Here is a 25,217-nt window from a genome sequence, read left to right as displayed (position 1 = left end):
AGCATAACACACCCAAATCTCCCACTGAACTGTTGACGATCTTGTTGCATTGTAGATAATTTTGGCGCCAGACTTTGACAATGAAGAAGCATGTGTGGAATAAAAAAGACCATATCTCTGGTTCTACTGCTTTGATTTTAATACTTTAAAAAAAAACTGTTCATTGTGAGTCTGACATTGTTATAGGTGCAATGCTGAATTAGTGGAGTCCTATACGTTATGAGCTTCTTTATGCCATCATCGCAGGCCTTTAGCCTACTATTACACAGCTATGTTGTCAACCAACTCTAATTTCAGTTACATATCAGCAGGTCTTTGATCTGCTGGGCGCTTGTATCATTTCCAACTACAAACGTAATGTTGTTCTATTAGATTATCGCTGTGATTAAGGTAAACAGCTTGTCAGTGGGACAATCTGGTTAAGTTTAAATATATATTGGGCCCAGGCAGGTGTCTTGGGGGCGAAGAGCTTTTTTTTGCTGGCTGGAATTTCTCTGGCCCCAGAAGTGTAGCAAAAATGATGCATGGCAACCATATGCAGAGAGAAGGGGGACTGCAGACCCACTACTGAGCGCTAACAAAGTTTGACAATGTTTGTCTGGACGTCAGTGTGCCAATTTTGTGGGAAATTCATGAACATGCTTTTTGGGTGATTTTTCTTAGACAGGGGCAACGACAAGAGCTAAATAGTGCTCTTTGCCCATCGAGTTGAGGAACCTGATACAGCTGCTTTGGTGCACTCGTTATTTAGATAAAAACCCCATGTGGTTTGAGTTAGCAGTTCCATAGTGGATTTATGAAAGAGCTGTGGTATAAATGCATCTGGTGGATGCTCCATACAGTTCTGCTGCCTCTCCACAGACAGACGCTGTGCTCCATGCTCACAGGTCCACAACTTCAACTCACTTAGTACCATACCAGTAGACTAAGCAGTGAATCATTCAATTATCTTTGTACTCCAATCAAGGAAGTAGAACCCTCCCAGTCACACGTAATGGGGTGTATCATTAATTTGCCTGAATGCAGAGGCACATTGAGATGCTTGATTTATTTTTCCTTTACATAGTAGCCATGTATGTTATAGAAGCCTGATTGCTCCAGAGAAGGGGTCAGGGCATGCTTCTGCCATGCTGAGCTTGGCCTGCTCCCCTCAGTTTGAGATCACGCACACTAGATAATGTGTTTTCTATTTCATTTCATCCTGAGTAAGAGGAGGGGAGAGAGAGGATAGTGAGAAAGACCTTTCCGTGTGCAGCCTCATAATGCTGTGGTTTTCAGATCTGGGGGCCCGTCCAGGCCATGAAAGAGATTCTGGCTAGTCTATCGCAGCTGGTGGCTTGAGAGAGCTTCCTCTGTCGCAGGGACTCCCGGCCAGCCGTCATCAGTATTCCTGAGGAAGGGCTTCCTGTGTGTCGGGGGGTCAGCTCCTGGCCCCGGCCCCCCCCCCCCCCCCCCCCCCCCCCCACCCCAAACCCTGCACTGCCCATGGCTCATCCTCTGGCACAGCATCACAGGGCCCATACACCACAACCCTGACCTGATCTCAGCTGTGAGCTCTCTGTTAGAGAGGAGAACACAGCAGTACATCACACTCCCCCAAAGTAGCTGAACACTAAAACTGTAAATCAGCGCCTGCTTTTTCTCATCACTGCATTTGATGAAATCCCATAATTTGTAGATCGAAGAACAACTATCCAGTGCACATAATAAATTCTGTGATTACTGTACTCCACAGTACTGCGCCATTCATCAGCTCTTGACATGTAGATTGATGTCGAAATGGACTCAAATTAAGCATGCTTTGTGATTTGCATCCAGCGATCCATAATTGTATGTTTTTGGGGGAATTTCTGTTCTATTTTCAAAGCACTGAACATTACAGACTCAGCCACCTTGATGTATTCTTCTGCGGCTGGCGATACGGTGAGTTGTGATTTTAAACAGTGGCCTGATGTGCCAAGCCATACTAAAGCCAGTGTATCTGCCAGCTCTTCCGCTGTGGTTCCCTCAGCACTCCCTAACAGCCTCTTGGTTTGGTAGGCATTGCCCCATAAGTGGCCCGGAGTTATGTGGTACCAGCTGGTGCCATGAATTCAAACCATGAAGCATTGAGTCTACACTGTGTGTCAGCCTGGGGCAAAAGGTTTAAATGTCACTCCTAAGCTCTAAATTCTATGTTTCCTCTTCATCGTGACATGCTGGGGTGAGAGGAGAGGTTGACAAAGATGTCAGATTTATTGCTTGCTCATGAAGAATTCAAAACACAGTTGTACTATAGAAGAGGGTGTTTTTATTTTTGAAAGCATTTTTTTTACACAGCTAAAGATAGTTCTAATGCTTGGTTTGCGCTAATGGGACCCTGATTGTTGCCTGAGCTGATGGAAATACTTTGTTTGTACTTATTTAGTGTCCTTTGTTGTGTCTGCCTTGCTTAAATGCCCCTGTCTGCCTCCTCTCTTTCCTCATCCATTACACTACCTCCTTCCTCACCAGCTAATAACAGACTCTTTGACTAAAGGATGCAGGGGAAATGGTGCGCTCCCTTGTCGGTGGATTGCGACTGATTATTGATTTGCTGAAGTCAACAAACAACGAGGTCCTGGCAAGCATTTGTGCCGCCATCGCCAAAATAGCCAAAGACAAGGAGAATCTGGCAGTCCTCACTGATTATGGGGTTGTCCAACTGCTGGCCAAGTTGACTAACACAGTAAGTACACCTCATTGCTGGAAACGGGGTTTTACTACCCAAGAACACTGTAGTTATTGTCAATATACAAATAACTGTCTTTACAATGTATTTTAGTTGGCCTTGTCCTATTGAATGAAGCATAAATCCAACTAATGAGAAGAACATTGGTAGATATTGCCAGGAGTCTCTTGCTGAGCTTGTGCTCTACATTGTAAAGACTGGTCTCCTGTTCTCTTCTCCACAGACTGATGACAGGCTCCGTCGCCACCTCGCTGACGCTATCAGCCAATGCTGCATGTGGGGCAGCAACAGGGCATCGTTTGGTGAAGCTGGGGCCGTGGCCCCTCTGGTGCGCTACCTCAAGTCAAAGGACAGTGCAGTCCACGAGAGCACAGCCATGGCCCTGTATCAGCTGTCCAAGGACCCCCAGAACTGCGTCACCATGCATTCGAAAGGAGTGGTCAAGGTCAGTTTTAGAACCATTGTAGCTGGATATCTAACTCCTCACTACTTTTCATTATAGATAATTAACAAAGTAGTTATTTATCTAGTTTATTTCGTGCTTTGGAGACTAAATCTGGCATAATTACACTGAGGAAAATGTGTCTTGGCCTCCCACCACCCTTGTTTTAGCAATGTGTGAAAAACACTGAGTAATAAACTTTGAAAAGCTGTGACTATTTTCAGAGCCTTTGACCGATGGAGCAGAAACAAAGTGGGTTTTATTCAGCGGCGGAAACATGACTCCACTTTCTAGCCGTCATGGGAATTCAGAAAAGCAAACAGCTCAGTGTGTGCAAAGTGCCATTTCTCCGGTAGACCCTAGATGCCATTACAGCACAAGTCAAAGGGCTGTAGCTGGGGGTAACTGTTGCTAAGGGCTGTTCCTGGACATCAGGGTAGAATGCGGCAGCGATATGGTTCAGGCCAAGGAGTTTAGTCAGAGCTGTTCAAGACCAAAAGAGAACAATGTTTTTTTTTTTTATAGTCAAGTTTTTTTCTTCTTCTGTAATGCTACATCCGCCAGCTTTCTCCATCATGGCAGTTGTGTAGTGCACTTCCAAAAAGAAACAAGCATTGTTTTGCCTCTCCATGCTCAGCTCCAGAGACTGTTTATGTTTGTTTCTGACAATGACGTAGAGATTTTATGTTAAGATTACCCCGTAACTGATGTCTTGTCAAAGATGGTAATGTACCCATATTTCAGCATTTTGGGAAAACATTGCTATCATTCTCTAATTCAATCAAGTTTCACATACAAAGACTTTCACATGAGAAATCTTTTTGTGGCCACAGTGACTTTAAATCCTTTTTTTTCCCCCCCTAAATAACAACTGCAATATAAATTATGAAGTGGTTATGCTATTGCAGCCAGATATTTTTTTCCCATGTTCATTAAATGGTATACTTTAGCTTGATCTGCTGTTACAGTGTATGTGGTTCAACACTAGCCATAATTGGTAGCTGGACTGAACATTGGGTGTTCCGAAAGAGTTATGTCCAATTTGCAAAAGTCGTTAAGCTGAGTGCTTTTTGTAGTTTGAGCCACGACAAAAACTGGACAAGTCCTCTTTCTTGCTCAGAGTGAGTGTGTGTGTTTCTATATTTGCTATTCTAGTGTGAGTTTGTGTGTGACTATGGGTGTGTGTTTACGTGTGTGTGTGTGTGTGTGTGTGTGTGTGTGTGTGCAAAACATACCACCCTTTTTAATCTGTCTCTGTGTTTGCCCTTATTAATGTACCAGTTAAGAGTTGCAACACTACTCCATAATGTATTTTTGGACTTTTAAAGAGCTTAATTGCCAAAGGCCACGTAACTGCACCAGCATTGCATTTGTTCCTAATCTCAGACATGGAAACACAACACAGGCAGCCTCATTGTTCAGTCTGGCCTCAGTCTCAGCCAGTCTGGACGGGGGCGGCTGATACTTACCTGCCTGACCCCGGAGGAAACATTTACAGTGTGGGAGCTTGTCTATCTCCACCTTTCAGTCTGCACTGTAATGCTCAGCTTCATGATATACAGGCAGCTGGTGAAGAGAATGTGTTAAAACAATATCTCCAATACTTCTGAATGGGTTGGAGAGGGTTTATCACGTATTGATACAGGACCCTGTGTCTAATTTATGGCCCTATGTAAGTTTTGGAGTGCCTCTTGTATTATTACAACCGTATTTTAAAGAGTTTTTCTGTGCCGTAGAGAAGCTCTCAAAACATGTTCACCCACGTGTAGTATACAGTTTCGAATGAGCAAAGGTCTCTCTTACTCTAAAGCTGCTTTAGAAAGTAACTTTCCTCTCTAGCATACATAATGGTGTATGAGCCAGTTCCTTAAGATTCACAGGGGAAATTAAGAATCGAAATGAAAGTATTTCACACTGGAAAACACATTAGTGACCCATATTAGTGTTTTTATTCTGCCTCAACCAAAACATTCAAATTTTGTCCATTCAGTTATTTAGTTTCAATGCTATGAGTATTTAACATCTAAAAAAAAATCTGTTTAAATTCATGTTTGGACAAAACCTGTGGAATGTATTGGATCGTATCAGGCCTTGTTCAAGAAAAGTGACCCAGGTGCTCGCTCTCACAGGAAACACATACCAGGGAAAAGAGAGTTTTAGTCTTAGAGATGAATTGCTCTGGACATTTGATTTGACATCCACTCTTGGTATCTCGCAGTTTTATACGGATGCGCTTCATTTTGTGTCATGTACAAAATCAACATTCCTTCCCTGTGTGCTTTACATTGCTTCCAAAGGACTGGGGATTGTTTGCTGAAACCATAAATCCTTGTAGACAGCTTCAGCCAGCTATTTGTATTAAAGAGGCTCTTTCATAAGAAAAGCTTTGTGAAGTAAATTGATGAAAATTACAAAATGCGGATGGTAATTATTGGTAATTTTCAACTGCGGGTATTCCAGAGCATGGCTTTTGCCAGGTCCTGGTATGTATTTTGGGCTTTAACTAATCTAAATGAGAAAAACGTTTGCACTTTTGTTGCCATGAGCACACTTCTGCCCCAGCATGGTTAGTGTTTGTTTTAATTTTTTTCCCTCTTACATGCTCAGACTGCAGGAGTGAAAGTGTGCAGTGGGGCTGTGGGGGGCAGCAATTACACAAATGTAAGGGAGGGAGTAAAAACCAAGCAGAGCATCACAGGTTTACTTTTGAAGTTTCCTCTTGGTTTGTGCGTAACATGACTTCAGGTTGTGGGTGTGGTGAGCAGATGATACAGGCGCTGTGTGTTTCCTGCTCTGTTATGACTACCATGTTGTTGAGATCCATGGTGTGTAATGTTTTAGAGCCTTTGACTTAAGCCTCTCTCCCTCACGCCCACATCAGAAATGCCAAGCCATATTCTTCAGGTTGAACAGGCTTAGGGTTCAGATTGAAACTTTCCCCTTAAAGTCACTGATTTGAAAGCTGCCCTCCCTTCTTTTCCTCTTCCTCTTTAGAGACATAGAAAAGCAGCTTAACAGTCTCTGGCTCACTGGAGGCTGCAGGGAATGTTGTTTACCTTGACTTCCCTGACCAACTTCCCCTCAGCCCAGCTAAACACTGCTGTCTGTTTGTGCTGTTTGCCTCCACAGTGGAGTCTAAAACATGGGAATGCTGGGAAAGAGGGCAACAGGCTGATGGAGCCATAATGGCTGTCAGACCTGGCACAGGGGAATTTCAACTCGAACTCCTGCAGGCAGAAGCGGTCCAACAGAGCGCACTTAACACCATGACACCTCTGTGTGCGATAGGATGTGTGTGTACACATGCAACAATATGTGCAGCCCTCCCAGACTGCACGCCTTCTCTTCCCCCTCTCCTCTCTTAGCAAGGGGGGGGGGCTTGTTCCTCAGCTCCCTTCTTGGAGGTCAGGACTCACTGGAGCTCTCTGAAGTGCAAAAACCTCAAAAACTCACGATCCAGTTTTCAAACGTGGGGCAAGTGTTCATGTTACCACAGTCAGGGAATATCTAACAAGTGGCGTATTATATTCTCAGAGCTCCCAGCTGGGAGGGAAAGAGCAAACTAGAAAAAAGGCAGCAAAGAGAGACACGCTTATCTTAGCCTAGCTGTGCGCTTCGGGAGACCTTATTTGGCGACGTCTGAATAACATGCTATGAGGTTGGCAAAAATGCTGCCTCTGGCACTTCTCAGGCATCCTCTCTTTTCACAAAAGAGACTTGTCCAGTGTGCTTCATGTTTTCTGGAGCCTGTGGATGTGAGTTTGCTTTTGGAGGTGTTTTGGATGCTATTTAAAAACCATATAAAACCTGAGGGCAAATGTTTCACATAAACTCCTCAACACTGGTGCATTGAGATGAGCTGACATCTTGGACTGCTGTATGCCTTTCCCCACAAAATGATGTGATTATAATCAGCAGGAAGGATTTATACTGTAGGCCCGCAGTGCTTTCGTGCCCGTACACAAGCTGGCTCACCTCGTCTTTCATCTGTTTTCCTTTCACTGTTTATCTTTGTGCTGAAAATCCTGGGAATGTCTTCTCCCAGGCTGTTTGGCTGTTTGCTAACCACACAAATGTGCTGCACAATGTTTTAAGATTGCATGTAACATGGAGAAGGGTCAGGGTCAACCTCAGCTCTGCTCTGACATGCATTATGAACACAGTGATAACCTGAGAGGAAAACATGATCAGCTGGACAGAGATCAGGAAATGTCTGTGCACAAAATATTATTGAAAATGATTATTAAAGTTTACAGTGACATTTCACTTGTGTGAAACAGACAAAGGAATCCCATCACTTCCTATGTTAACATGTGGAACCAACACTGAACAGGATGAGAGTTTTAAATAAGGAGACAAGATGGGACAGAAATTGAGAAAATGGACATTAGCCAGAAGTTTTCAGAGTTACCCTGCTGCCTTAAACTAAATCTAAACGAGTGGATAGATGTAAGTTTTAAAGAGGCTTAGTTACTGGATCATCTGCTTTGACAGTGATATTAGATATTGTCATCTGTGTTGCTCAGAAGGGTCAACGGGGATGTGACATTATTGCACTGAAACCAGGGAAACTACCCAGATGGTGCCCAAACACCAGTGTAAGCCTGCTGCAGCATGCTCTTTGTTGGAAGAATCTTTTTCAGAATCTCCTCTCATTTAGTTGAGAACAAGGCCTTGATATATGGGGCTTAAATCGCTCAGTTACTGTATTTATCAAGGCTTAATTACGTGTAGGAGCGGGGAGTCCTCATGTGCTTAGTTGAAGGATGTAATGTTGCTGTTGGTTCATTATGGATGTAAACAAGACTATCCAAAATAATTGAAAGTGTGGCTTAGGAAACCTCAGTGGCACACCATTGTGATTTTACCCCACAGCACACATTGAACAAATTTAGATTCATCCCTTGCACCAGAGTATTTATGCTTACATTTACTTTTATTTTGATTCAGCCCCAAAACCGCCCACAAACATAACGTTGTGATTTTGCTGCAGATAAAACAGGAAAAAAAAGCTCACCCCTAAAAACACATGCCACTCAGTGGTATTCCATATATCCAGTGTGTTCCTGTTTGCTTAGTTTTACATAATACACAACTCTTTGAACATACGAAAATCATAAAATGTTAGATTTTATGTAACCAAAAAATAAACTTCCAAAGCTAGAGATTTCTGGAAGGCAACAAACCTTGTTCTGCAATAAGATCTAACGAGATCCATTACACAAGCCACTAATAGTCGGATATAATCTGACCTTTGGAGCGGCGGAAAGGCTGTCGAGTGGTGTGGTTCATGCTCAGGTTTTTAATGTCGAGCCTGCCCCGCACGACTTTCATCTGAACAAACTTACAGAAGCATGTGTGCTCGCAGCTGTAACCCCTTTGCTGAGGCATGGTTTGCAAGTAGGACACACACACACACAATGAATACACACATGCACACACACAGAGGGACACGTGCCAGTGCAGCTTGAATTTGTCACCGCACAGCCACTGTATATCTTTGCAGCCATAACCAGTGGTAGTGTGCAGTCACTGGTGCTGACATGGCAACATGGACAGCAGCCTACCGAGGTGTATGAGGTGTATCGCTCAACTGTTGGAAAATAATGATTTTTCAAGAATCTGTTCCTGCTGCCGCTTGTGACCTTTGTCCTGTCCGCCCACAGCCCCTCATCCAGATGATGGGCTCTGATGATGAGATGCTCCAGGAAGCTGCTGCTGGTTGTGTGCGCAACATCCGACTTCTGGCTCAGGCTAATAGGAACGCCAGATTATTTTATTGAAGGAAGTGTTTATGTAAATGTTTATCTATCTATATGTATCAAATTATCTGAGAAAGGTTTTGAATAAAATGTTTTGTGTTGATTGATGAGTGTTTATTTGCCCTCTTGCTTCCGTTTCAGTAGGGAACTTTCATCCTTGCATCAATTACCTCATCAGAAGTTCATACAAACATTTTAGGAAGCCCCTCTTCTCGCTCTCTGACTGTCTCAACTTTGAAATTGTGATGATAAAAATAAATGCTTCTCATGTTTGTTCTTTTGCCAAATACCCCATACGTTGATCGGAGTGAAACACTCTGAAGCCGCGTTCCCTGTACTGACATTCCTTCAGTAATCCACACGGGACCACAATATCTAAACAAGACCCACATCTGTTTGGGTCCTCCAGCCTCCTCTTTTATAGCTTGTATGCTCCACACTCAGGAATATTTGCAAAACATTCAAAGTCAGAAAACACAAAATCTGCAATAAGACATCTAGATAGAAAAACTTACTGAATACACGGAGTCTGCGCAAATGTTGTGTGTAAATACAACACAGCATTGTTATCATAAGTGGATAAGAAATGTCTATAACAATTAGGAAAACAACAGTGTGTTCTGTCTCCACCACAGATATTATGTACAAGAATATAATTTAAAATCAGGATTTTCCACATTACTCAGTTTATTTACAGTAATTTCAGATTTTGTAGAGGTATTTACTATGAATAATAAAAAAGATATTTTACAAACAAGCTCATTATTTTTGTCAGTAAAAACAAAAATGTGTAGATATTTGCCCAGTTGGGAATATCTTTGTACCAAAGCACTTGTATGGCATTTAGTCAACACCAACTATAAAACAATCTAATGAAGGATTTTGGGGAAAATGCAGCAAATTGCTCAGTTTTTTATTTCCAAAAATAGGCTAGTTATTATTTTTTGTTGCTGCATATCTCTTTAAATGATATTTCCCTAATTATTATCCTGTCTTTTTCTACACTGTACATATTCAGACCACACAGCAGCGGTAATGGTGTAGCTCATTGTATCTGATCTGGGATCGTCTGATCCTTTTGTCTTCTGTTCTTGTTTATTATAAACAGGCCATGTCAGGCTCGACAGCCTTTTGCACAGCACATTTCAGTGAAACGATGTAAGCCTCCACCACCGCCCTTCAGCATGTCTGTCAGCCCCTCCGTCTCTGTGATCCCACTGTCCTGGTACCAGTTAGCTTAGATGCTCAGCACTAACCACAGATGCTGCCACAAACTCCCATGGGACTTTCATCATTAATATCGGCCACGTGCTAAGATAGAAAATTAGCAAACATTGAAAATATGTGGTTGAAAATCTTCATCACTCTTTGAAGTTTAAACACTACCAGCTGCGAGTGAGGGTCACTGGAAGAGCACAGATGGAGGAGAGAGTACACGACTGAACGTATTACTCTGAAGAAGCGACTTCCTCCAAAAACACAAAACTAGGAGCTGAAGGAAGCCACTGTCTCCAAACTATTCAGAGCAAATAAATTCACAATGATTAATGGCTCTTTAATTCTGAGCAGCAAGCTTTATGGCCTCTGCAGCATGCCTAATGTCAGAACTGATTCAGAGGAAATGTTAAAAGGAAAAACATTTAATCACTTGAACAAACAAAGAAGGAAACATATTGTTTTCTTCATGTGTGGCTGCTTCCTTTTCTCTTGCTGAGTGTTTTTTTCATGCTTTTAAAGTTCGCTCTTTAATTTCTGGTCATTTTAGCTCCTTTTCCTTTTAGTTCTCCTTTTAGAATTTAAAGGCGTAGTTCAATATCTTGGGGAATATCTTATTTGCTTTCTTTCCAACACTGAGATACAAAGATCAGTATCAATCTCATATTTGTGTGTTAAGTACAGAGCAGGAATCAGGATGTGGTTAAGCTAGCTGGGGATGAAGACTGAAAACAGGGGGAAAGAACTAGTCAGGTTCCATCCCTTCCTGGCTTCCTCATGAAGTATTTTAATATACTTTAAGTCTGTATTATTTACATGTGTGTTTCCCTACTAACAGTCTTCTTCTTCTTTGCTTTTAGTGGTGCACCACTACGTACTTCCACAAACTGTCAATCTGTGGAATAGCTGAAACTAATTGTGAAAGTGAACAACACAAACAAATAGGAACTGTCTTATAATAGCATTGCTGTAGCTCTGCTCGTGGTCAAAAATCCACAGGTCATCTTTAAAGGAGCTATTTGTAAGTTTTGCTATTGCTACATAGCCAACGTTAACATTAACTGCTGTTTACTAGAAGAAACGTTATGAGCTCAGCGTCACCTCTTTTCTTCTGCTCAAGGTAGCATGCTAACCAGCTAGCCCCAGCTCGTCTCGTCACTTTGTGATAGCGACTCATTGTAGCCTCCGGGCTGCCCTGAAGACGAAGCGCTGCTCAGAGGGTGTATTGTAAGACAATGATGGCTGAAGCGCTTGTCAAGCGACAATCACCACCACCAAATGCCGGCAAGAAACCACGTTCGGCAGCAGAGAACTAGCCCCTTCAATGAACACAGACATCAGGTTGATATAAATCTTAATTTTAGGTAGAGTCAGATTTCGAATGGATATCTTAAGCTGAGCAGTAAAAAGAGAAACATATTCTAGCTCCATGCACTGGCTTCTCATTATGTCTTCAGACTTTGATGAGCCTTGATTATCATCTTTAAACACTTGTTGTTAAGAGGCAGTGCTTCACTCTCCTTTCTGAACCTGATGTTGAACCTTGCAGAGCACAGGGCAGAGGCTCATTGGAAGAAGTAAGGCCCACTGGTCATGAAGCCACAGTTGAGTGTATTAGTTGAGCCACAAACCCTCTGAGAAAAGAAACTGCCACTTTCTCTGGCTTGCAGTCCGACACAGGGACATTATTCACAGGAAATTAGAGGTTATGCCTCCACGCCTCGGCAGAAGCAGCAATTACGTCCGGCTTTGGCCTTCCTGCTCATCATTCAAGATCTGTGCTTCTCATCGCTTCACAGAAGGGAACCAAATAGTGGAGGGATATCCCTGATGTTGTTGCTCCTGTTTTGAGGGAACATGTGGGCCCTGGCATCCGCCACACCCCTGTATCTCAACTGGTGTGTCTCACTATTGGCCTGACCTTCACCTCGTCCAGACTGAAGCAGACGTTTCCCATAGGTCATGGTGATGGATGCAACCACGCTCGAGGACTTTATTACATATTACACATGAGTGATGTGTGGAAATATCCTTTCTGCAGTCGTGAGATTTGTCTGTCCACATTTTGGGTGGACAGAGTAATAAATATATATCGCTTATTTTTCTGGTCAGGCAGTCCTTCAGAGAGTCAGCTGTGTATTGTGATATAAGCTCAATTGTTTTAAAGTGGAACTAACCTTTTGATGTTTTTTAAAGATCCCACATCTCCCCAGGCGCTCTACAGCAATATTTCATAAAAGAAACTAATGAACAGTAAAAGTTCTTTCCAAATATTAGAAGTGGCTTTTTCGTCCCCTTCAGTGTCTAAAGGCCATTTTTAATATAAAATTACAAACTGTTGCACAGCAGTGGCAGCAGCTTGGTTTGCTTGCAATGCTGCCATTAAAAACATACGTGTGTACAACGGCTTCTCAGAGCTCCATCCAAACAGGGAGCACTGCTCCCCGGTCGCTGAGGACCAGGGTGAGAACACGGCTTCTGTTCTCAATCTGTAAATTAGCTTTTATATCATTACAGCATGCTCACACCACCAGTTCTGTTGGTGTGAGCCTTCGCGTGTCCCGCTCACACGCTGTTTGCTCAGCCTCCCTGCATCCGTTTCCTCCCCTCAGTCGCTCAGCAACGTCTCACGACTCTCCGCTCCTCAGAAGGTTAACGCGCTGTCCTGTGATCCACTTGCATTTCTCAGTGGTTTTTGAGAACATTTTTAAAAGAGCTTTCACAGCACTAATGAATCCTGACATTCCCTTCCATAAAGTGTAAATAACAAGCTGGCATGACAATAAATAAACAGAGAAATGAGTGGGCAAATACCACAGCGTCTGGGTCGGATTTCAAGGCTGCAAGAGTAATGTCTCCATAAAGGTCTCAAAAATATTAATAATACCTTCATTGCTCATGACAGCTGCGGCTTTTGGCCATATATGTTAATTACAAGTGTTAGGCTTTTTTGTGAGAAGAAGCTTAAAGTCTCAGTATGCTTATGAAGTGTCTCCCAACCACCTATAAATACAAAACTTTTTACATCTGCTCTGAACGGCATTATATATGTGTCTCAGTTCTGATTATGTAATAGGACATTTTGAACACAAAAAGGTTTTTGCAGGCTCATAAATTAGATTTTGCACAGACATTATTAGCATGCAAAGCCTAATTTCATTCGTGCAAACAACCCCCCCCCCCATGCTCAATAAATGTGTTTGCATGTTTGCTGTTAGAACACAATAATAAGTAATAAGCACTCTCAATCACTGTCATTAAGTGAAGCGTTGAGAGCCCTCAAAATCGGCAGTTTGAAAGAATGCAAAAGAGTTTATTATTTTGTGCTTTTGTGGGGAATAGCAAATAAATTGATTGAGCACAGAAGAGATTTTTGTTTTAATCAAATTATTCTTTGTGTCATAATAAATTCTCAATAAAGTACCTGTGCTGGCTTTTGTGTGCCCAGAATGCCGCATTGCCCCCCTGCCTGGCATGGCGGCATGGGGAAGAAGTGATGAATCATGCTAACAGTGCACATTTTTTGGACAATCTCATCTTGAAGATAGTTTTAATAGAGTAAAGGCCTGGTCATGCCAGTATTTAAAATGGCAAAAAGAATGTGCTGCAAATTCAGTTAATTCCAATGGAAGCGATCACTTCATGTGCTCACAGGAACTAAGCAAAACTTCATCAATGTTTGCATTTAGTTAAACTTTGGTGAAATTTGCAAATCTGCACCGTTAACCGACAGCAAACAATCGTGACAGCGCTGTACACTGAGGAAACAGAGAATCTTAAGAGACTGAAACAGAGGATGCTATTTTAGCTTCCAAGCCGTGTCGAGTTTAATTCAGCCTGCCCTGTTCAAGTATAAACTAAGCTTTCAATCGATAGTTAGCAAGCTCACTAGCTCAGAGAACTTCCTTCCTTCCTTCCTTCCTTCCTTCCTTCCTTCCTTCAGTAACTCTTTGTTGAATGCAATGGAGTAAAACCAGGGAACTAGATGACAGGGAGAAGGAAAAGGCCCGGGACAGACAGGAGAGCTATTGTCTGTAGTTTGCCATCCAGCCCTGCGAGCCTCTATGTCACCAAGTTTCTAGCACCACTTGTTTCACAGAGGTGCAGATTAATTCTACTGTGACCAGACAACTGTGAGCCTTGATAGTGAGACAGATATTTTTCCTCCCATCAATATGAGCAGCAGAGCAGATTGGAGGAAGGCTCCGTGCAGGATTTATGTTAGATTAGTCATCCTGGCTCATCCTGAACTGTTACGGCTCTCAACATCCAGGCATTTCTAATGAAACAGTCTTTACTCACCGGATCTGTTGTCTGTCTGTCTGTTGTAGTCAGTGTAAGGTAGAAGAAGGGATGGGGGGGCTGGGGTTTAGGACATGCTTGTCAACCGCATTAACAGATCATAGCATTTTTTTCTGTACATGACCTTGAAATTGAGGAAATTGTGAAATCTTAGACACCACTGCTCTGATTTGATGAAACTTGGAAGGTATGACTCTAGCTTTTAAAAAAAAAAAAAAATTACAGTGATTGGCCTCAAAAGGTAAATGCATCTTTTTTTTAAGCATCAACATGTTTGCAGTTATTCTCTTTTACACTGATTTACTGTTTTTTTTTTCACTCTACAACTTTCTTGTCTCTCTTGACGTGATGTTTGGTGCACTTTGCAGCTTCACAATGGTTTTCGTTTGACCTAAAGCCTTGACGTTTTCTCCTTGCACTTACACCAAACTGGAAAGGAGAGGATACTGATAGCCAACAGGCAGTTATATTCATTTGCAGACAAAGGATATTGTCTAGTAAAGATGCTCAAAAATGCCAAGTCCCTCACACAGCAGACAGTGATGAATTGGCACGCACTCACAGCTGCACAGCTGTGAGCCATAAGCGCGGCCAGGTTTCCCCTCGCTGGATCGTGAACCAACCTGAGAGCTCCGTATGGCACCCCACCAAAAATTATATTATCCCAGAGTTTTCATCAGAATCTTTTCATCAAGCTATCACAACTCTGGACCTGAGGGGAAGACATGCAACTGGGGGGAATAGCACCAAATCAACAAATCATCAGCAAGGCATTATAGAACATCCTATTTAAATCTGTAACTGATTGCACACTTTGAGACATGAGCACAAAGCACAAAACTGTAGTAGATGCTGCCGGCTTGAGTTTCTTCACAGAATTAAGAATAATATTTGTAAAAGTGGTCAATTAGGCAAATGTTCAAAAGTGCATTTTTCTTCTCTGGTGTGGTGTTGTATCTCTTTTATGTGACATTTTCTTCTATTCGACCTCTAAACTCCAATGTTTTTTTCTTTCTTTCTTTTTTTTTTTTTTTTTTTTTTTTTTTTTTTTTTTTTTTTTTTTTTTACCTTCTTTAATTCTGACATTAACAAATGTCCTCTCCCTCTGCGCGATGCATAAATAACCACCCGTTCCAGTCTAGCTCACTGCTGTCTGTCAGTTTGCCCAAGCACTCCCAAATACTTCAGAGCTTTGCAACTGTCTGCTCACAAAGAAAAATACCTGGAGACTCAACAACCAAAGATAGTACAACCAGAATTATAGAGGCGATGACACGCGAATAACTGAAACATTTCACTGAAGTTTTCACACTGGCATTATAAACGACCGAGTCGAATATGCCTCTTTGTTATTCTAACATGAGTGAGTAGTTTTGGCAAAGCTTAGGTGCACAAAAAGCACGCTTTGTTTGACTTAATTCAACTTGGATCGACAATGCAAGAAAATCTGAGGGTCCAGTTCACAATGAAAGCATATTACTTGACAGATGTATCCATCACCTCCATGTACACTGAATACTGAACTGGCATCTCCTCCCTGTGAAGTAGTATGTGCCTATTTACTGGCCGTTTGTGTATTCTTGGAAAGTTGTATTTAGAAAGACAACAAGAGGATGGGAGGACTAAAAGAGCACTGGGTGTTCCAAGTTGCAATTATTCCCCACTGTAATTTCAAGGAGCAATCCCAGTGACATCTAATGACACTTGGTTTTGACTCTTGATTGCTTTCAGTAGACATGTACAGAGCGGCGCACGTTTCAACTGGCTGATTAGTGTCCTGAATGTTTAAAACCTCTCTGAAAACAGTAATTGGGTCATTTTAAACAACCTGCAAATTTTCTCCTCAGTCACATTTTCCACCAAAGCTGGCAAACTATTGAACAAATATGTCTGTGGCTTTACAAGTAGTCTGTGTGCTACAGCGCATAGTTCCAACTTGGTTTACATGATGAAATTAAGTCCAAGTCTGGAGTGAAAACATCATCTTAAATGAGGGGCAGATTATGGGTGCAGAGACGGGGGTTTTAAAAAATAATTTGGATTGTAATGGCCTGAGGTGTTGACATTTTGCTAACACTGATTTCAAGTAATGGCCACCTTTCATAGCCAGATCCTTTAATACATATTGAATGATGAAGTACCCGGAGGCAAAAACAGGGTGTTCCCTGCTGGATCTGTAACATGTAATGAATGTCTGCTTTTCAATTTTACACTCACTGCCTCAAAAAAGACACACAAGTCCAACATTTGAGGCTGTATAATGCGGATCTTCATCCATTACTGCAACATTTTATTTTTTAAAAAGCAGAAACATTTGATTGCCTCCGTAAGTGGTGGGTTTTCTTTAAAGGGACCAGAGTTAAATTGGAAGTTTACGGAGAAAACAAATGTTATGAGTGCAAGGGAATAAAACTTTCACTGCAACCGCCCTCTGGCAGCCCAGACCAAACCCACATACAAATGAATTCCAGTAGACGTGATATAAAACAATACAAGAGTGCGTGACATATGTGTATAAAACATGTACAGAGATTAGATGTAAGAACAGAGCTGCATGCTCCCAAAATTACTCTGACATTTAAATTACATTGTCTTGGACAGAAGAGGTATGGGTGACGTTAAACTGAGGGCTCCTTCCTGGCATTCATGAAAACGAAGCTCCAGATGTTGGGATACAGACCATAACATATCAGACACACTGATTCAAATCAGTATATTTGAATTTTGATCTCTATTAAAGGACCACTCCAGTGATTATTAAACAACAAAAAGTCTAAATTGACACTGCAGAGGCAAAGATATTATAATTTATGGCCCCACGAATCATTTTTGCGTCTTCGACACAAAGATTTAAACCTTAAAAGGTGATGGTACTGTAGCTTATTAGCTGCGTTTCTCCAGCCATTTATATTTAACCCTTTTCTGTTTATAAACTGCTCCTCCAAAGAGGAATGGGTTGGCAGACAGTTGGCAGACATTAGTCAATGGCACAAAACTTATTGTCCCATGTCCTAACTAGCTTCCTGGCTAACAGTTAGTGAGTTCAGTAGCTTGGAGAACTTTTTTCTCCCTTCAGTAACTCTTTATTGAATTCATTGGAGAGCAGTCGTGGGAACAAAATGCCAGGGAGAAGTAAAAAGTCTAGCATGGTGAAATAAAATGTGTGAACTCATTGTCTCAGAGTCTGAGGTTCATATCCACAATCCTGTCTGTGTTAAGGTTTAGACAATAAAAACACTTAAAGTTAGGGAAGGAAGGGTAGGAAGGTTAAGGAAACACCCTTTCATGCCTCACTATCACTTTAGATTCTCTTCTTTACTTGATCTCCTTGCACTTATGAAATAGATGTAGTACTTACTACTTACACCAGGGTCTCCTGCTGCACTGAAGCGTTAGTGTTATCCCTCACTTGTCAGTCACTTTGGATAAATTTTATTTATGTGTTAATTTATAGATTTAACTTTTCGTTTAAATGAATTCAAACACTGGGTGAATTTGACCTGCAAACACCAAACGTGTAAACCCTTTTCTAACACAACAGGAAGGTAACAGTTAAAGAGTTCCTTAGCCTGGAAACCAGACCAATCAGCAAGCTCATGTGCATCTGCCCCCCCCCCGCCCATTCAGACCGAGAGACAGGTGAGGCCAATCACAACCATTTATCTCAAATTTTCATTAACAACTCAGATGGCTACCACTGAGGTGGAGAGGTCTGTTGAATCTGATATTGGGTCAGTATTAAATGAACTGGACGGTATATTTTCTCTAAAAGAAGATCAAACAACTGCACTTACAGCATTTGTCGATAAGATGATGTACTTGTCGTACTACTGATAGGATTTGGTAAATGTTTATTTTTACCAGCTGGTAGCTACATCGCATGTGCCAATGCTCTGATTGGTTGTGAGTCTATCTAATTGAGTCCAGAGTCAATTGGATTGACGACTGTTGATCACGTCCCTTGGAAATTGAAAATAAACTCAGAGGGTCCAGACTAAGAGTTCCCTAAGAGAGTCAGGTGTCACATGAAAGTCTATTTTTGAACCATTACAAGACTGAATTTCAGAGCTCCTGTATCATTTGACCACAAAAATTGCCAATATCTGTACAATGTCTAGCAAGTGACTGGTAGAGCTGCAAAGATTAGAGGACAACAAAAGCAGATGCCAGTGTAATTCATGAACTCCAGCTTGAGATGAAACAGAGCAGTGCACAGGGTTTGTCTGCAGAGTCCATGTCACCAACCCCCACGAAGCAGGACATCATGATTAATGTGGTGCTCCTACCTGTTGAATCGTTTGGGACGCCCACACTGGACAACAGAGTCTGAAGCAGATCTAGTGAGCCAAAGCAGAGACCTTGGAGAAGGTGAATTAACATTAGAGAGATGCCTAGTGACAAGCCTCTACATTTTCCCATCCCTGAGAGAGAGCGCTGACCCGTAGGTTTGGCTACCAGCGACAAGGTCACGGGAGGTAGCACGAGTTCACTTCAGGTGAGAAGAAAAACTTACATATTGTGTATAACCTGAGTAAATAAACTCTCCCCAACCTTAATTAACATGATTACATGACTGGGCCATTCATAGCATGTTTGCACAAACTGTTAGTAAAAGTTAACTTCCCCTGTTAAATGAAAATAAGTACAAATAAACAATAATTACACGGATCCCAAACCCTTCATATGGCTCTTGCTGCTTAGTCACGTCCTTCGAATCACTACCTTGGATAAACCCCAAGGGAACACACAGCTGAGGACCACAGAAGCAATGACTCATGAGCCCATAATGTGACAGCTTTTATAATGGAAGTCAATGAGAGGGTGCATCGGGAGTAATCAACAGTGGCATGGCTATATACAGTAAGAATCTGAATGTCACCAAAACCAGCTTGGATTGTGTTTGGTTTGATTCTGATGGAATAATTGTCGTTGCAGGGAAAGCACTGGGTCTGTGTTTCAAACTGACTTCAGCTTCTGGGAGCAGCTGGAAGATGAGGATGTTCCAAAAAAAGAAGATAGATTACTTTATCCAGGTACTGAATACAACGAAAGTTACTCCTAAGGTGTTTCAAAACTAATGTGACAAAAGAATAAGACTAAAAAATCTGACCTGAGACCATTTAGGATCGAGGTTTGATCTTGCAGTAAATTGACATGATACGATCCTTACAAGCATTTAAAACAGGTTTACTGCACTGTAAGGTTTGCCTGGTGCAGACAGAGGTATAACTCCTCCATACACAGAGCAGTGGCTGTAAAAAATGTCACTTGCACAAAGAGACTCGGTTTCAGCACTGAGAGCTTTTCCTCTGTATGGAAAGTCACAAATTCTGCAGTTGTGGTGAGAAGACTACTTGGTTCCAATGTTTTTTCTTTGGTTTTAGGAATTTCTCAGGCACAAGATTAAATACTTTGGTACCAAGGCTGGATTACCAACCAACTGCACCGGGGGCCAGGACCCTTTGTGGCAGTGAGTTCACTGTACATTAGTAAGGTTAGTAAGACAAATGTGTTCTTGGGCATTTGCACCACTAAAGCACTGTATCTGCTAAGGAAGATCCTGCATTATTACAAACTATAATTAAGTAATGCTGCACTGTAGAAGTAGAAGACTTAATGCAAACATTGGGGAAACAGGTACATAGACTTTGCACAGAGAGCAGTAGGTGGTTGGGTGGGGTCACAGTAGGGGCCCAACAGCAAATTTTGCCCTCATACAGTTCAATCCTGCCATATTGGGAACTAATTCTGATATAATGTAATTATTAAGGGTTTATAAGTTATAAGAAATGGCTTTATTACCTCTTTAAAAAAAAAACAAGCTTTAAAGTCAATTAGGAGCTATTGCTATCAAAAAACTTTTGAGTTGCCAGGTTGTGAAATTTCTATTGATGCCTATTGAAGCATTACACATTATATTTTATTCAGATCAAACAAGCAAAAATAAAATTGGGTAATTAGTGAGCTTTAATGGTGCTGGGAAGTGGATTTTGTCAGAGGGTCCCCCTTTTGTCTTTGCGCTCAGCTAAGGTAAATGGCTGCTGGCAGTAGCACCATATTCTGCATTTAAATAAGACTGGTAGTGATCTGCTCATTTAACCGTCCACCATAAAGCAGTTACTTAAATGGCTTGTGATTGATCTATATAACATTAGTTGATGTTTTATTAACCATTAACTACTCCTCTGAAGAGGATTCCTGCAGCACTGAAAGGAACGGGAAGTTGCCCCATGTCAGTTGGTTACAGTTGTTTCAAGAAAAACAACATTTTCAAACTACCTTGGACTCAATGATTTAGACAGCCTACTTTTTGCAGCGTGAAGCCTCCCTCCCCTCTCCCTCCCCTCTCCCTCCCTGCGCTGGCCCCGGCCCCAGAACCGGCTTAAACCATCGACAGTATGTTCGCAGGCTCGGGCTGTGTGCTAGGAAACATGAGCAGGGTGAGATATTCAGAGTCCCGGGCGGCGCAGCGCAGGCCGCTGGATAAAGCGGAGGAGGAGACGGCGGTCCGTGTGGTTTGAGCTCAGGATCTCAGGACATGAACATGTGAGCAGGGAATGGGCGACTGGAAACAGGATTATTGTTACACACAACAGAGAGACGCAGGAGGGGCCCGGGACAGGTAACTAACCGACATACACTGACTCACACTGCTTATTGTTGTAGGACTGAACCGATATATCCAGGTTATTAAAGTTTGGAGCAGGGATGTAGTGGAGGATAAACCCCTCTAAAGCCTGTTTACCCAACTTTGAATGGACAGGACTTAGGTTTTTTATTCTGACATTAGTCTTCATGGCTATATTTCTAAATATGATATATGATATAGACATAGATTCAAAATACACTGCCAGGATGAAGTTTTTGTTTATTTAAGTGGACATCACTGTTACATGGTACTTTACATATTTGGCACCGGGCTGCTGCTGATAGCACCACATCATGAGGAGCCTCTACAGAGAGATCTTCAAATGAAAAGTGAAGAGGAAAAATCAAAATGTGACATTTCTGAGCCTGCAGGGTTGTTTGTTTTTGCATTAAAATGGGAGAGCACCAACCAAAATAAACCATTCAGGATTTACAGCGACAAGCGACCGCAGCGCAGCGGAGGAAGGGCAGAAATATTCTCGCTTGAATTTTACATATTTTTTTTTTTCAGCCAAATCAAGTGTTTACAGTCCAAACCGCCGAGCCAGTGCTGCAGATTGTGCTGTAGTAAATCCTCTGTTCTCCCCAGTTGTTTAGAGCAAATAAAGTGAAACCATATTAAATAGAAATCCAGTGGAATTCTGTCACTTTTGCTGAGATAAAATCAGCTTTGAGGTTGAATAAGAGAAATAAATGGTTTGACTCGTGAATAGGGTTTTGTTAAAGCGCGGAATTACTGCGCAAATGTATTTACCCAAATGACTCCAGATGGACCTGCGCTGATTCTTCAGGATTTTATTCTTTAACTTGTCTCCAAAAAATACCTGCACCATGAAACCAACACTTAAAACATCCAGCAACTATTTGGATTTTAAGGCTTTCATGAGTTCACGCAAATATTTTCTGAATTGGAATCGCAGATGCAAATGTTTACAAAGAGCGAGCTTATAATGACACATCACAACAGCGCAGTTATGCATGGTCCGCTTTAAGTGAAAATGATCTGCAGGCTGTTTAATGTGGTCTATTTTGTATGAGCAGGCACATTGTAGGGGGGGTTGACCTAATCACACACATCAGAGTGAAGCTATCAAATTATAATTTATGCCAGAAGTGTGTATTATCTAATATTAAAGTCTTGTCAGGACATGTTTTTTCTCCTCTCCTACCAAAGGTCATATTTTAGTTCACGACCACACCGCAGTTTGTGAATTAAATACGAATCCATCTTTTGTATAAAAAAAAAAAAAAAAAAAAAAAAAAATATCCACTTGTTCCACAGGAGCGACGCGGGGACACTGAGACAAATCCGAGGAGATTTTCTTTTTTTTTTCTACCTTTTTTAAAAATTTTTACGCATCAGAGAAATCGGAGGACTCTCTGGCCAAAGATGAACACCATTGTGTTTAACAAGCTGAGCAGCCAGGTCCTGTTCGAGGAGAAGGCGAAGGAGGTGGAAATGAGCAGCAGAAACTATCTAGAAGTCATCGACGGGCAACATCCAGACCTCCTCTCCAGCAACCAGACCATCAGAGACAACCAGGCCATCAGACACAGGCGGAGCGGGTATGTGGAGCATTCTGCTGAGTTTAACGCAGCATGTGTGGCTTGTATTAACATGTGGATTAACTGGAGTCCGGGAAGCCCCACGGGGGTTTACTGATGAGGAACACCTCTATTTCACGGTTGTTTTACTCAGCACAAGTGAGAAAGTGGACAACAATGAGAGCTCTGTGGTTATCTCTCCTGCTTGTGCGCGTAATTAAGTCAGATTATGAAATATCAAGCTCAAATAGGGCCGCATTCCTATAAAGATACATTGGTGATCTATATATGCGGATGAGCATCGTTGGGTTATAATACATAACTGTTCATTAAATGTCAAATTGATTAGTTTCTGCAGCTGTGTTGAAGTAGACATTTACGCACAAAAATCATAAATTTACGCACGGATAAAAGATCCAGATGGAATGACGTTTACATGTGGAAAACTACTTGCACTTTACACCTCAAGGCTGAAACACCAATTTGCTGTTCCAGTTTTTCATGTGGCTTCAATGCAATAAGATCTGATGGATCAGGGAATTAATATTTACCCTTTTCCCAGTCTGGTCTTCATTTAGGTGTTGATGTTAACACCTAATCTCAAAATTAATAAGTAGGTCAACCGTGTTCAGTAGCGTGTCTGTTAGAGGTCTCCATCTGTTTCCAATAAATAAATTCGTCCTTCAACTCTCTGTGTGGTCTAGAGGATCACATAAGGATCTAGAGCTTTTTTCAGAAATATATATTTGCTTTCGTTTTTCTGTGACAGGGAGCAGGTGTAAGAAAAGGTCATGTCCTGATGTTGTGTGTTTATGTATTATTTGAATGTTTAGCGGGCACATGTGAGGGGAAGCCTTAGTCATAAAGAGGAACATTAAGAATTATTGAACTTATGTGAATGTAAAGTGCCACCTCAAGGGAAACATCAGGACTAATGAAGAACATAAAATTATTAAAAAGGTGTGTGTGTGTGTGTGTGTTTGTGTGTGTGAGTGCTTAAATGAGAAGTTCAGAACACGGAGTAAAAATGTCCTTTAGGATGTTCATACCGATCTAGATTACAAGGAAAATATTTGTAGAACATGGACCTCAGGCAGACTTGAGGTTAGACTAAAATATGTTACATCTGCAGTCAATGGAGCTTTTTGGTGAGATAAAGGGAGAAGCACAGCACAGCACAGCACCATACTGACATCTACAGGTTCATAAAACCTGGAGCTACAGGTGAGACCGAGTCCTCCACAGCTCAGGGAAACCAACAGACTCAGACGCACTTCAATGAGAGATGTTTAAATATTCTTTTAGGGACTCACAGGGTGTCCATGTTTCTCCTTGACGAATTATGTGGTTTTATTTCGTAAAAAACCACTGCAGTATTATTATAAGAGCTGATAGTAGCTGTAGTCACCACTGAGTTGCTGAGCTGGGTCTTTCAGATAGATATTTTCAATCTCCACCCAGGGTTTATTCCTAATGTGATGTTTTTATAGCATCCTCTGGACATGTGTCACAGCTCTTTTCTGTAAGGGAAAACCAGAAGTATAATTTCACTTTCTTTGTCAGTCCATGGTGTGATGGCTTGGCTGTGCTCGTGACCCGGCTACATTGTTCTCGATCCACTTCTCTTGGGTGTAAAACGCTAAAATGTGTGCCTGAGTAAAATGTTTTTGTTTGTTTCCTTGCGACGTGTTGGTGGTTTGTGGGAAACACAATGAAAAATAAACTGCGACTGGCCATTTCTCTCTCTCTGTCTGTCTGCTTCAGTCTCTCTCTCTCTCTCTCTCTCTCTTACTCTCCATGTCTCTCTTGCTTTAATCCAACGTGTCTTAGCCTAATTGCAGTGCTCTGGGTGTGAAAATTGCATACTGTATTGAGTGTTCACTCTATGTGTCATGACTTACTAATTCAGACAACATGCTGGTCCACTTAGGACGCCACTTGCAGCTGCGTAACACTGTTTGGTTCACTTCAATAAACAACATAATCCTGGCTCTTTTTTTTTTTTACTTTAATTTGGAAAAAGGAGAAATTGGTTTAAATTAATGTTTTATGCTGAGCTTGATGTTGATGATTGAACAACTATATCCTGCATGTGTATTTATTTTACATTTCATATTTATATCTGAATCAAAAAATGAAATGCTAAAAACTCCATAGTCATATAAGTCACTTACAAAATGGGCATTAATGTCTCTGCGTGCATATCCTGCACTAAAAGCTTCCTGTAGTGTACTCGAACTATCGTCTGGTATCCGACTGAACATTATTCTACCTGTTTCTCCGCAGGGGTCGTCCCAGCGGCGGCAAAGTGCGACACAAGCGCCAGGCCCTGCAGGACATGGCGCGGCCACTCAAGCAGTGGCTCTACAAGCACCGAGACAACCCCTACCCCACCAAGACAGAGAAAATCCTGCTGGCCCTCGGCTCACAAATGACCCTGGTCCAGGTGAGTCCACTGCTGTAGACTCGGTCAAGCTGCTTACATTAAAAAAAATGGTTCTGAATAAGTAAAAAAAAAAAAGGAGTGAGGGGATTTATAGAGTATTCATGAGTGTGATCGCTGAGGGGAAAAGTGAGATTTGGTTTCTGTGGT

The 25,217-nt window shown here is 41.7% G+C and overlaps 2 protein-coding genes across 3 annotated transcripts in view; both read left to right on the top strand.

The window, feature by feature from the left end:
- The window catches only part of odad2 (outer dynein arm docking complex subunit 2), a 37,864-nt gene extending 28,843 nt beyond the window's left edge, over window positions 1-9,021 (top strand). Inside the window, exons 18-20 of the mRNA XM_023401874.2 lie at window positions 2,519-2,707; window positions 2,934-3,155; window positions 8,819-9,021. Coding sequence (XP_023257642.1) covers window positions 2,519-2,707; window positions 2,934-3,155; window positions 8,819-8,935 — 528 coding nt within the window. The 3' untranslated portion in view covers window positions 8,936-9,021. The remainder of the gene's footprint in view (window positions 1-2,518; window positions 2,708-2,933; window positions 3,156-8,818) is intronic.
- Window positions 9,022-20,830: 11,809 nt separating this feature from the next.
- The window catches only part of mkxa (mohawk homeobox a), a 28,351-nt gene continuing 23,964 nt past the window's right edge, over window positions 20,831-25,217 (top strand). The window contains exons 1-3 of one of the 2 annotated variants that reach the window (XM_023401872.2): window positions 20,833-21,053; window positions 22,362-22,645; window positions 24,911-25,070. In XM_023401872.2, coding sequence (XP_023257640.1) covers window positions 22,470-22,645; window positions 24,911-25,070 — 336 coding nt within the window. In that variant the 5' untranslated portion in view covers window positions 20,833-21,053; window positions 22,362-22,469. Of the gene's footprint in view, window positions 21,054-22,361; window positions 22,646-24,910; window positions 25,071-25,217 lie in introns of both variants that reach the window. The other variant, XM_023401873.2, reaches the window with a different exon arrangement.

The sequence above is a fragment of the Seriola lalandi genome, unplaced genomic scaffold, assembly GCF_002814215.2.
Source record: "Seriola lalandi dorsalis isolate HSWRI2012SDOR001 ecotype SW California unplaced genomic scaffold, Sedor1 jcf7180002053798, whole genome shotgun sequence".
In the NCBI taxonomy this organism is placed as follows: Eukaryota; Metazoa; Chordata; class Actinopteri; order Carangiformes; family Carangidae; genus Seriola; species Seriola lalandi.
This window is presented reverse-complemented; position numbering and strand designations above follow the sequence as displayed.